The sequence below is a fragment of the Centroberyx affinis genome, unplaced genomic scaffold (assembly GCF_046629955.1).
Source record: "Centroberyx affinis isolate AG114_WGS23_722 - 3 ecotype Tasmania unplaced genomic scaffold, CSIRO-AGI_Caff_v1 ptg002746l_1, whole genome shotgun sequence".
Classification (NCBI taxonomy): Eukaryota; Metazoa; Chordata; class Actinopteri; order Beryciformes; family Berycidae; genus Centroberyx; species Centroberyx affinis.
This window is the reverse complement of record NW_027280910.1, coordinates 400,544-411,748: the sequence shown is the minus strand read 5'-3', so window position 1 is coordinate 411,748 and position 11,205 is coordinate 400,544. Positions and strand designations below refer to the sequence as shown.

At 40.1% G+C, this 11,205-nt stretch overlaps 2 protein-coding genes across 5 annotated transcripts; both read right to left on the bottom strand.

Annotated features, from left to right (window-relative positions):
* Positions 1-794: 794 nt before the first annotated feature.
* Positions 795-8,628, bottom strand: LOC139657722 (probable ATP-dependent RNA helicase ddx6). Of its 4 annotated transcripts, none has more exons than XM_071535663.1 (13): positions 8,497-8,628; positions 6,338-7,434; positions 6,143-6,247; positions 5,454-5,583; positions 4,460-4,606; positions 3,941-4,035; positions 3,601-3,723; positions 2,975-3,103; positions 2,560-2,676; positions 1,985-2,048; positions 1,777-1,878; positions 1,082-1,302; positions 795-986 (listed from the first exon to the last, which is right to left on the bottom strand). In XM_071535663.1, the coding sequence occupies exons 2-12, from the start codon at positions 6,578-6,580 to the stop codon at positions 1,088-1,090; spliced, it is 1,470 nt and encodes a 489-aa protein (XP_071391764.1). In that variant the 5' UTR covers positions 6,581-7,434; positions 8,497-8,628; the 3' UTR covers positions 795-986; positions 1,082-1,087. The 4 variants fall into 4 exon arrangements, with proteins under 4 accessions (XP_071391764.1, XP_071391766.1, XP_071391767.1 ...); XM_071535665.1 differs by having other exon boundaries at positions 795-978; XM_071535666.1 differs by having other exon boundaries at positions 5,454-5,580.
* Positions 8,629-9,014: 386 nt separating this feature from the next.
* LOC139657724 (trypsin-1-like) lies at positions 9,015-11,205 on the bottom strand. The gene is made up of 4 exons (XM_071535668.1): positions 11,076-11,205; positions 10,394-10,530; positions 9,827-9,928; positions 9,015-9,062 (listed from the first exon to the last, which is right to left on the bottom strand). The coding sequence occupies exons 1-4, from the start codon at positions 11,203-11,205 to the stop codon at positions 9,015-9,017; spliced, it is 417 nt and encodes a 138-aa protein (XP_071391769.1).

Genomic DNA, 11,205 nt, shown 5'->3' with positions numbered 1-11,205 from the left:
ATTTACCAGCATGTGGCTGGTGTTAATTTCCCACCCTGTGTGTTTGGTTGTGGGCTTCCATCCACAGTATCAATATGGGGCCTGTGTCTTTAGGCGGTCTCACCACACTGACTCTGCACAGATATTATTCATAGTGAAAGGGAAACAGTCGCGCAGTATTTAAATAAAGCTGCCCTTTTTTATTGCAACGTTCACATTAAAAAGAAACGTTCACATTCAGGATGGTATTCCAGGAGTCTGAGCCGTGTTTCCACACACCTCCCGGTTAGGAGAATGTGCAACTTTTTTTTTCTTTGCATAATGGATGTCTGAATAAACTTGGGTTACTATATAATTTCGTCGTATTTGTGCTCGTACTCTGCTGCATGACAGAAGACAGCAGGTTATGAATGGATGAGAGTGCACATGGGAGGAAGTAAGGCACTTAAGTGACAACAGCAGTGTGTGTGTGAACAGGACGATGGCTGGTGTAAGTGCACCATTGCAACATTAAAAAGAGACCAACCTTGCTGCTGGCAATGAAAACGGTCTCCAAGGTTCCTAGACAGGTTCAGAACAGCTTTAATATCTATTTGCATCGCTGTCTCTATTTCGAAAGCCAGCGCTGCCTGCTCTATGTTTCTCTTTACACATAGGCATAAATAATGCTTTAATAAGATGCTTTTTAGGAGAAAAAGAGGGACTGGGAAAAATAGGCTAAGCTCATACACAAGAGGCATGGGCCAATTCGAGTTTGGTGCAAAACAATATGGTTCAACTTTCTCAATTGATGATATATAAAAAAAATAAAAAAAATAAAAAAAAATCAGTAGGCAGCTCTCATTGAGGAAAAACTAAAGTAATGCTTAAAAATAAAAAAAACGGCCTTTACATCCATTCGACAGGCTCTGAAAATAATCGAGGTTGCGAATGTGAAGCTGAAGAGTTGCCTGAAGCCTGTGTGCAAGCGCTGATGTTTGTGCAAAAGCCTGGTGTGTCCTGCTGTCCTGCATGGAAGACAAAACTAAGATTAGGAAGACGGTTCTTCTCGTGCAACACAACTCTGATCACGTGAGTTACTGGCACTCTGATATCGACTCACCTGTTTTTAGGAGCTGTCCTGTTGGCGTCCCGACTTCTCCTCCACCTCCTCCACCTCGCAGTCGGGGTTGGCGGAGTGGAACTCGGCCACATAGAGGCTCTTGTCGATGCTGCTGGGAATGGGCTTGATGTCGGTCACCAGCTGGTCTTCGATGGCCTTCAGGTTGAAGCGGTCCTCCGAAGTTATCAGGTTGATGGCCAAGCCCAGGTGACCAAACCTCCCTAAGAGTGAGAGAATATGTATATATAAATAGTCATCCACTAGTTTATCCACTTTTCTTTAACAGTCACGACAGGTTTCTCTGTCAAGTGTTCATCCTAATTTACAGCATATGGGGAAGTCATACCAGATACTGAGTACTGGTAAATTTCAGAATTCCCCCTAGTAAAAAAATCAAACTAGACAGGTGTAGATGTTGACAGGAAGAACTAGTACACATAACCACATTGGTTTATGCATCACTGTGGAAACTAAGGGAAATTACAGCAACTTGTATTGCATTACAAGGAGCTCACCGTCTGGTGTTTTCCGATATGGTGTATGTTCTGATTTGTTATGTATTTATGTTATGCAGTTTTAATGCCTTTCTTGTGTTTTATTAAACGTTTCTCTTGTAAACCCTGTTTGCAAATTCAATTTCCCTTACGAGAAAGAAGCGTTAACTTAACAGAGCAGCTCGGATCAGTATTTCATACCTGATCTTCCAATGCGATGGAGGTAAGTCTCAGCATTCTTGGGGAAGTCGAAGTTGATGACTACGTTGACGGCCTGGATGTCAATACCTCTGGTGAAGAGATCTGTTGGAAGTCAATGGAAAATTAGATACATCTGAGCTTCGTCACTTCCTTGATGACATTTCTGATTGCTCATTCTGAAATGGCTCAGTGCAGTATGGAAACTTACCAGTGCAGACCAGGTTTCTGCACAGTCCATTTCTGAAGTCGTGGAACACGCGGTTTCTGTATTCCTGAAAACAAACACGACAGAAAATGCCACATAAGACACAGCTGAGTGCACAAACCATGTCCAAAACATTTTATTAATATTTATTCATTCATATTTTATGCTCAAAATTTGTCCTAAGCTCCAAACCAATCCAAGTCAAAGTTGTGTTTTATGAAAAAGTTCACCTTGATTTTCTCCAATATCCTACATCAACTGCTAAAAGTAGTCTCTAGCTTTACACAATTTGTAACTGCTATAGATATAATTTCCATTTGCTCTATCATATTTTTTGAAATAATCATATGACAGAACCAAAGATAGTTAATTTACATATTTATAAATAGACCCAAATTCTCCATGTACTCATGCTACAATTTAAGACACACAAGATAAGAGCATATTCAAAAAATACTATTTCAAGAATTCAATCTACTCAGAGAAATTAGCAAGGTAGCAGCTAATGGGAACCCGAATCAACACAAACATCATGCATAAAAAACGCCACATTTCCCTCTGCTGTGCCTGGTCCTCACCTGCATCATCTTAGCGTGGATGTAGAAGCAGGAGTAGCCCAGCTGGGTGATCTTCTTGGCCAGGAGCTCCACCCTCTGAGTGGAGTTACAGAAGATGATGGACTGGTTGATCTGAAGCTGTGACAGAGGGGAAAAAGAGACTAATCAGAAACAGACCACAGAACATACAGTTTAAGTAATAATATAGTCAAAACATGATTCAAAGTCACAAAGAAATGGCATTTCAATGCGGTCTTGCTTTTGTAAAATTGCGAGGAGGGGCTGTTCAAAAGTGTTCAGTATACACAATACTGAGCGCCCCCAATTCCTCCAGTGAAGTGACCGACAGCAGAAGACTCGTTCCGTTTATTCTCGAATTAATGCGGACATCAATGATTCAAACGTGTGTGTGTGCATGTGAGAGTCAGTCAGTTACCCTGGAGAAGAGTGTGTTGAGGCAGTGGACTTTCTGCCTCTCGGTGACGTAGGCGTAGTACTGAGTAATGCCCTTCAGAGTCAGCTCCTCCATCAGGTTTATCTCATAGGGTTTCTGAAGGTGCTTGGCCTGGAGGAGGGACACATGGTGAGAACAGAGAAAGGAGGGGGAGGAGGCAAGTAGTCAGTTTTAATGTGGTTTTTATATATTGTATGCGAATTGTATAATTCTACAGAAAATTATTAGCACTTTTCTGACATCAAAACAGTATCCACAAATGTATAAAGCTTTCTCTGACACACACTTGGATCAAAACAAATATCTATCTGACTGCATTTTAGTTGGCATGGATTAAATGTGCAAGAAATTTTACAGATTTGTCAATTAAACAGATTATTCAATCAATCAATAAAATCCTATGACTGTTAGTTGACTTAGAATCACTGTAGTGGAAGACAGCCCTACAAATGTGTACAACACACAAACAAACACAGAGATAAACACTCAGACACGCAGGGTTGGGCACAGCGTCAGAACAGCTTGGTCTGCAGTGTGAGCCGACCGGTGCCAAGTGGCCCGGGGCCATTCGGTTGGCTGAGCGGTGCGGCAATTAGCCGACAACTCACCATGAACTTCTGCACGCTGATGGGGAAGGTTGCAGAGTAGAGCAGGATCTGCCTGTTCTTGGCCAGGAAGCTAATGATATCCTCGATGAGCACCACAAAGTCCTGAGACAACAGCTTATCCGCCTGAGAGGAAGCAGAGAAGTTTTAACATGGAGGAGGACCTGTTCCAACTTGAAAGACAAACTGGTAGATTTTGATAGAGCCAAGACATGGAATGATGCAGATTTGTAAGATAGCCAGATCAGGCCAGCTCAAAATGAGATCCCTTTCCTGTTAAATACGGTTACTATTGACTAGGCTCAGATTTCTTAATATTTTTATTTGTGTTATTCATATTCACCTCATCCATCACCATCATCTGGACTCTATCCACCTTGGCCACTCCCTTCTTTATCAAGTCCAGGATCCTACCAGGCGTGGCGATGACCACATGCACTGAGGGGGAAGCAGAAAGACAAGCACATTTACACTGAGCATACACAGTATTAAGACCAACTGATTGATTGAGATCCACTTTAACCATGAAGGGGAAAATAGAGATGAAAGGAGGCAAGTTATAGAAACATTTTTAAGCCTTGAGAAAACATAGACTGTGCAAAGGGTTATACAACTTTGTATTGCAAGGGTGTTTGCAATAGCTTGTCCTCTCAACTATTTGTTTTAGCATTACTTTTCTACATTGCAATGTATAAAATGTAAAGGAATCTATATTTGACCCGTGCCTTTGTTTTTTAAAAAACACAAGCTGAACAAGATAACATGCATTTCAGACACACCAGCTTGTCTATATATCTCAGCACCAGGATCTTTGTGGACACAACCCCACAGAGTTGCTCAGTGCAATACAACGGATCCTTACCAGTCTCATCCAGGCGCATGATGTCGTCTCGCAGGTTGGTGCCTCCGGTGGTGGCCATGACTTTGACTCCTCCCAGGTGTTTGCTGATCTGGATGCTGATCTGGCTCACCTGCAGGGCCAGCTCACGGGTAGGCACCATGACCATGGCTAGGGGATGAAAAAAACTGATTATGATTGAGGTATGGATATAGATAAATAGATGGAAAAACATCTCACAGAGGCAAACATATAGTTATTAGAACCAACAACACAGAAGACAAATAGCCTTCTTGCTAAGGATAAAAACATAATGGGAAAGATAGACTAGAGCTGAAAAAAGGAAGAGGAGAGGGAATCGGGACTGCAGACTGCTAGAAAGGACTGTAAAGACAGCAGCAAAAATCATTGGCGCAGAACTACCACAACTTCATAACATCTACACCACTGGCTGCAAAAGGAAAGCCCAAAACATCATTAAGGACACCAGCCACCCCGCTCATGTTCTGTTCTCGCTCCTTCCATCTAAAAAAATGTTACCGGAGCATCAAATCACACACAACCCGTCTCAGTAACAGTTTCTTTCCACAGGCAGTCAGGTTGCTGACACACCCATATGCATTGCACACTGTTGTTGTATAATATGTAATGTTATCATGTACTGTATATTGTGTATATAATGTATACATACGAGTGCATTGTGTACATAGTCTATGTAGGTCCGTCGTGTCTTTCTCTTTTTTGTTGGTTTTGTGATGGTGTGCCTTTTGTGTTAAGGCAGAGAGAGCCGGAGCACAAGTATTTCATTGTATTCTAATACATGTGACAATAAAGTTGAAAGTGAAGTGATTAGTGAGTATGACGAGAGCTGGACAGAGGGATTGAAGGGAAGGGGATGAGGAGGGGAGATGGAGATTGGGGGAAGGAGGCTTCCAGGATCAAAAAAGTACAAATACAGAGGCAGGAGAAGACTGGCAGGAGTAAAACAGGTTATAACATCCCCGTCTCGGTGCCTCACCCTGTATGTGGTCCTTTTTCAGGTCTATTCTCTCCAGTAGTGGGATCAGGTAGGCTCCGCTTTTCCCTGTTCCATTCTTAGCCCGGGCCAGAATATCACGTCCAGACAGGGCGATGGGAATGCTCTCCTCCTGTGAGGGATCAACAACTTTAGCGTTAGTCTAATTCAGTGACTGCAGTATGGTGCCCTTTATTGGACACATAGCTGTCCTACCACTGCCTTTGTTTACATAGGGATGAACTATGTTTTAGCTACAATGAAATGTATTGTCTGACCTTATTCTTTATAAGGACTGGCTGTATGTGACAAGTAAAGATAAGTATTATATGTTTTTGAGTCTGTAAAAGGTTTGTTTATATTTGTAATGTTAATGAGCACTGAAGTAAGATACAGCTGTATTGGGTTATGATGGAACAAGGAAGTTCAAGAAACTTATTTTCCATCTGCAAGTAAAATTCCTCAAGAACACAACATAGACAAAAATCTAGAGTAAAGCCTACAGCCTACTTATTGTAAGTCGCTCTGTACAAAAGCGTCTGCTAGATGATGTAGTGTACAGCAAATTGATGAAAAAAAGCATCTCCTTGGAGTTATTGAACATCTGCTTTGCCTGAATTGCAATGGAGTCATAATGAGGATGGCACTGGGCTCATATAAACAGCAAGGAAGGAGACAGAGCTTAACCATACCTGGATAGGGGACGGTTTCTCCCAGCCCATCTCAAAGATGCCCATCAGGAGTTCACGTTTGAGACAGTAATCCTCAAATTCGTTCCCCTTGGTGGCCGTCACATCCTGCAGCGGACACAAAATGGTTAGCAGGACAATAGAAAGCAACTACTATTGAGCGAAAATAAGATTAGGAACCCATGAAGTTCAACTCACTGAGGTTTTGACCCTGGTGTCTTTGGGAGGGAGCTGTAGGCTCTTTTTCCAGTCATCTCCAAACTTTATACCTCCTCCTTCTTGGGGGGCACCACCTGCTTTCTGGGGCGCATTCAAGGCCTTTCCTTGAGCTGTGGGTCCTGACTGGATTGAGGCTGGTTTGGTCTGCCCTCTGAGCTGCCCGTTCTGCTTGTTCAGTCCCATGACGACCGGGCCAACGCTTTCTGTCCTGGCGGTTGCCATTTTCTTCTTCGTTGCCTTAGTTTTTTTTTCTTCAAGGTTTTAAGTTTTTGCCCCTTAGGTTTTTCTTTTTAAAAATTCTCTTCAAAAGTAGAAAAGTTTAATAAAGCATTAACAAACAATATTCTCTATCCTTTTTTAGTCCAAAGCTTTTACAACAGAAGTCGATTTGTAGTATTTACATATACACACGTACGTGCAGTTCGGTCCCCTTCAACAATAGAGTGACTGACGTACAAGTAAAAGAAAAAAAAAAGGGTCTTTATACAAGAGCTCTTCAAAATGAAGAGAAATTTGCATTCATATGCATAAATATACCTGCCCACAATATAGAAAATTATATGTGAACAAGTATCAAAGCGGTTCAAGTCCTGAAATAGAACAACTAAGGCAATTTGAACATGGGGAATATCTTCTTCAATATAATCTTAGTTCAATACTTAAACTTCTCCTTTTCTATATTCAACAATATTTCCTGCTTTCGCTGTGAGTCCATAGGAATTGCTCAATATATTTGTCCTTGAAAATAGGATTTCCAACTTTTGTACAAATATTTCCCCAAAATCATATAGTCTGCGATGTTCAATATTTATCTTCCACTGCGCGAGTATCCGTAGCTCCACATGTGAAAGAGCAGTTTCCTGAAATCAAAAAATATACAAGGGGCACTCTAGTCCAAAGCAAAATAGCTTTAAGCCCCCTTGGAGTCCTCTGTGTCCGTTTCCTTTATGCTCCAGGTATTGGACCTTCTCTCCCCTGAGACCACAGGTCTTCCCTTGGTGTGTAAAGTGTGTGAGTGTGGGCCTGATCAACCCGCTTCCTCCTCAAAGTCAGCCAACAACTCAAAAACTTGTCACCTAAAACAAAAGGCAACAGAAAGGTTCTGTAGAAGACGGCAAAATTAAACAAATACATCTACTGATACTACAAATACTAACAAGATCACGCTTCAAAATAGTGTAAGGCTCCAACAGTTAATTCACCAATTGGTCAGATCAAATATTCTACTATCTGGAATTAACGTCACAAACATTGTCTTTTCATTATTGCTAACGTTACATTTTCCGTTGATTTTCATGTTGTTGCTGATGTTTTATATGTGTAAGTGTTTTTAATATGTGTTGGTTTTAAAATGATGGACTCTTGGAAGATTAGCCCTTGAGGCTAAAAGAGATCCAAATAAAATCCAATCAAACTAAGTTAGTGAACTTGGCAGTTGGCAGACTAAGCCCAAACCGCTATGGTTTAAAATAATGCTGGTCTAAAACCTCCAGCTCTGACAAAAATACGTTTCATAATGTCAGTATTCATTATCAAAACGTTTATTTCGGCCAAAGCTGCTAATGCATTGACTGTGCTAAGTTACTTTAGCTACAACCAACTTGGCTCCACACTGCATGTGCCTCGACTCATCGGATTCCATTCAGATGAATGTCAACTTACTTTTGTTCTCGTGTTTTCGCTTTTCCAGAATTGCTCTGCAAAATGGTCAATATTAATTAACGTCAGCTCACCCGAAAAGAAACTAGCTATATTAAGTTAGCTAATCTCCTGACTGAACGGTTAACGTTATCGTTGACAACGTACGTCCCGTGAGAAATAACGTACGGAGTTAAGCCAGTGTTAGCGTTAAGCTAGCTAAATGCTAAGCTAGTACAAGATTCATTTCAATATTTTCAAAAGATTTCAATTTGTTTAGGATAATATTGTATGTGCGGGACTTACACAAAGGCATGCTTTGTTTGTTTATATTAGCAAGTTCGCAATGTTAATGTTTCCTGGCACGATCAGCAAGCTCGCCAGCATTATGACTAGCGTTAGCACAGGTAGCGCTAACGTTAGCTAGGTGCTAGCTCGCTAACAACACTCGGATGTTTTTTTAACCGAAATTGAATGGTTTGAACACACTGCAAACCTACCTTAATTTCTCGATGATTTTACATGTCATATGATATCTGTGGTTCATCAATTTCTTTCTTTGCGGTTCACTTTAACATCTGATTTTATTTGAAATAAATCGCCTCTATTGTGTTTCTTCCTTTAAATCAACATGGTCGCCTTCTTCTTCGTCTTCTCTTCCTCGTCGCCTCGCTCCTGTTTATCACATGTGCAACTCTAAAACGCTACTGCCACCTACTGTCACCTCTATGTGAAGTAAAAATATTCAAGTTATTGTACTTTTTTTTTTTTTAACAATATTCACAACAATATTGAGGAAACTGGCAGAGGATTTATTTGTTGATTTATGAAAAAGAAAAAGAGATACAGTTCACAATGTAAGTTTGTTTATCATTGTTATATTTTATTGATAGCTTGCAAACCATGCTCCACACACAGTAAATAAAGTCATGAACTGTTCAAACATTGTCCTCATAAGTTATGGAGTGAGCGTCTGACAGTAGCAGGAGACTGGATCTCTCCTCTATAGAGAAGGTCTTCAGTGAGAGGCCATGGTGGAGTGGATCCACTCAGTAAACTGGCAGACCTGTAGGTGATAAACCAGAAATCATTTCAAAAGCAGAAGCCAGAGGACAACAACATACAATAGGGAAAAACACAAGTTTAGAAATTGTTTTGACAAAGTCAACTTGAAAGGGTGTCAAAAGTCAGAGAGGAACACATTCGATATATTGGGATGTTGCACTCACAGAAAGTTGTAACCACTAAGGTGTTGTTTCATTTTAAAATAATGTACTCTAGTGCAAAATTGCATGTGGAAAAATGTTTTTATGTTTGCAAATTATATGTATTCAATTCTGCACATGAATCTCCTCTGTGGTTCAAGATAAAACACAGATTTGCAGATATTTTCTGTGCTATAAATTCCAAAACACAAGTTCAAATCTATTCTTTGTGTTCTCAGATATTTTGAGTCTAATTTACGTTCACAAGATGGGACCTGAGGTTTGCAACGGCAGTTTTCATAACAGCATGAATTGTAATACAGGATTTTTCTCAAAAGTTAAAACTGCTACCTTCATAATGGCAAGTTCTGAACAAGAACTACAACAAATAAAAGATTTATCTCAGAAATGTGATATCCACTATTTGAGCATGTCACCTACTCTTAAAAAAATCCTTCTTTGAGTATAGTAGTTAATTTAACTACTTGGTTGACAAAATGCTAACCTTTTCACAGACTGAAGCATGTCTATTTTAGAGATATTAAAAGGTAAACTTCAGGTGATGACTTTTTTGCACAAAAATAAATATATAGCGTGTTAGAGCAGAACTCTTCAGTGTACCAACCTTGGCATAGACACCGGGGCGATTTTCCTCAGCACAGCCCCATCCCCAAGACACCACACCCTGCAGCTCGCCGTTACACACCAGAGGGCCGCCAGAGTCTCCCTGATGGACAAGAAAATACACTCTTAAATACTACTACTACTACTAATACTTCTAATAATAATAGAGTGCTTTACAAAAAGGCCTAAAGACAACAAATAGTGAAGGAGAAATAAATTGGGAAAAAATAACAACAACAATGAGGATGATCGTAATAATAATAATAATAATAACAATAATAAAATCACTTAACTAAAAGGTGTAAAACAAGGAATAGTAAAATATATACATAAAGGAGATATAAATTGGGAAATATTCAATAGAAAAGCAGATTAACAAACAAGAAACAACTCAAGATTAAAAGCAGACAAAATCATAAATATGAAATAAGTCAATAAAAGTGCTTTTTAAGAAGTGATTTGTCAGATGATACTGAAGTAGCAAGATGATCAAAAGTGCTACCAGAGGAACAAATGTGAAATAATAATCAGATTGACTTGTCTTATCTATATTCATGTCTTGCTGTACCTGGCAGGAGTCCTTCCCTCCCTCCAGGAATCCGGCGCAGAACATGGAGGAGGTGATCCTGTTGGGATAGGAGGCCTCACAGTCCTGCTGGGACAGGATGGGCAGATCCAGGCAGTGCAGGCACTTCAGACAGCCAACTGGAGGACAGAAAGACAGACAGAGGCATTTTGATTGATGCATTGTCCCATCTTACATTTTCATTTACAGTCACAATATTTATTCTCTTTAATTTCCTTTGAAGGGGCATGAAGTAATCCCCGACTTTATCCACCTCTTGCAACATTTCCAGTGACAAAATAAAAGTTGAGTCATTGGTATTGATCAATAACTCTATCAAACCCACAGATACATTATGGTCATTTTGTGTGATGGGACAGTAAAATCTTACTTATTTGCCCTACTAAGAAAATCTAGATCCGATATATAAAAACTGATACAAAAACTTGAACACAGTATCTATATGTTTCTAAAAGGAGAAGTGTTACATTGTGTGGATGCAACATTATTTTGTAATTTTATTTTATTTTATACAGTTCAATTATATATTTATTTTATTGTTGTGAAAAATGTATTATAAGATATTTCATATTTAACTATATTTTAGACTTTATTTCATACTCTTTCCTTTCCTTTCCTTTCTTTCCTTTCCTTCCTCTCCCTAACCCACCCCCGCCCTACAGACTCACAGGGCTCTTGGTGGCTCCCCAGCCGGACACCAGGCACTGTGTGCCAGCAGGAGCACAGCTGCTGGGCAGGGCGACCGGCTGCACGTACTCATTGAACTTTGCTGGCTCGGCAAGTTTGATCAGCAT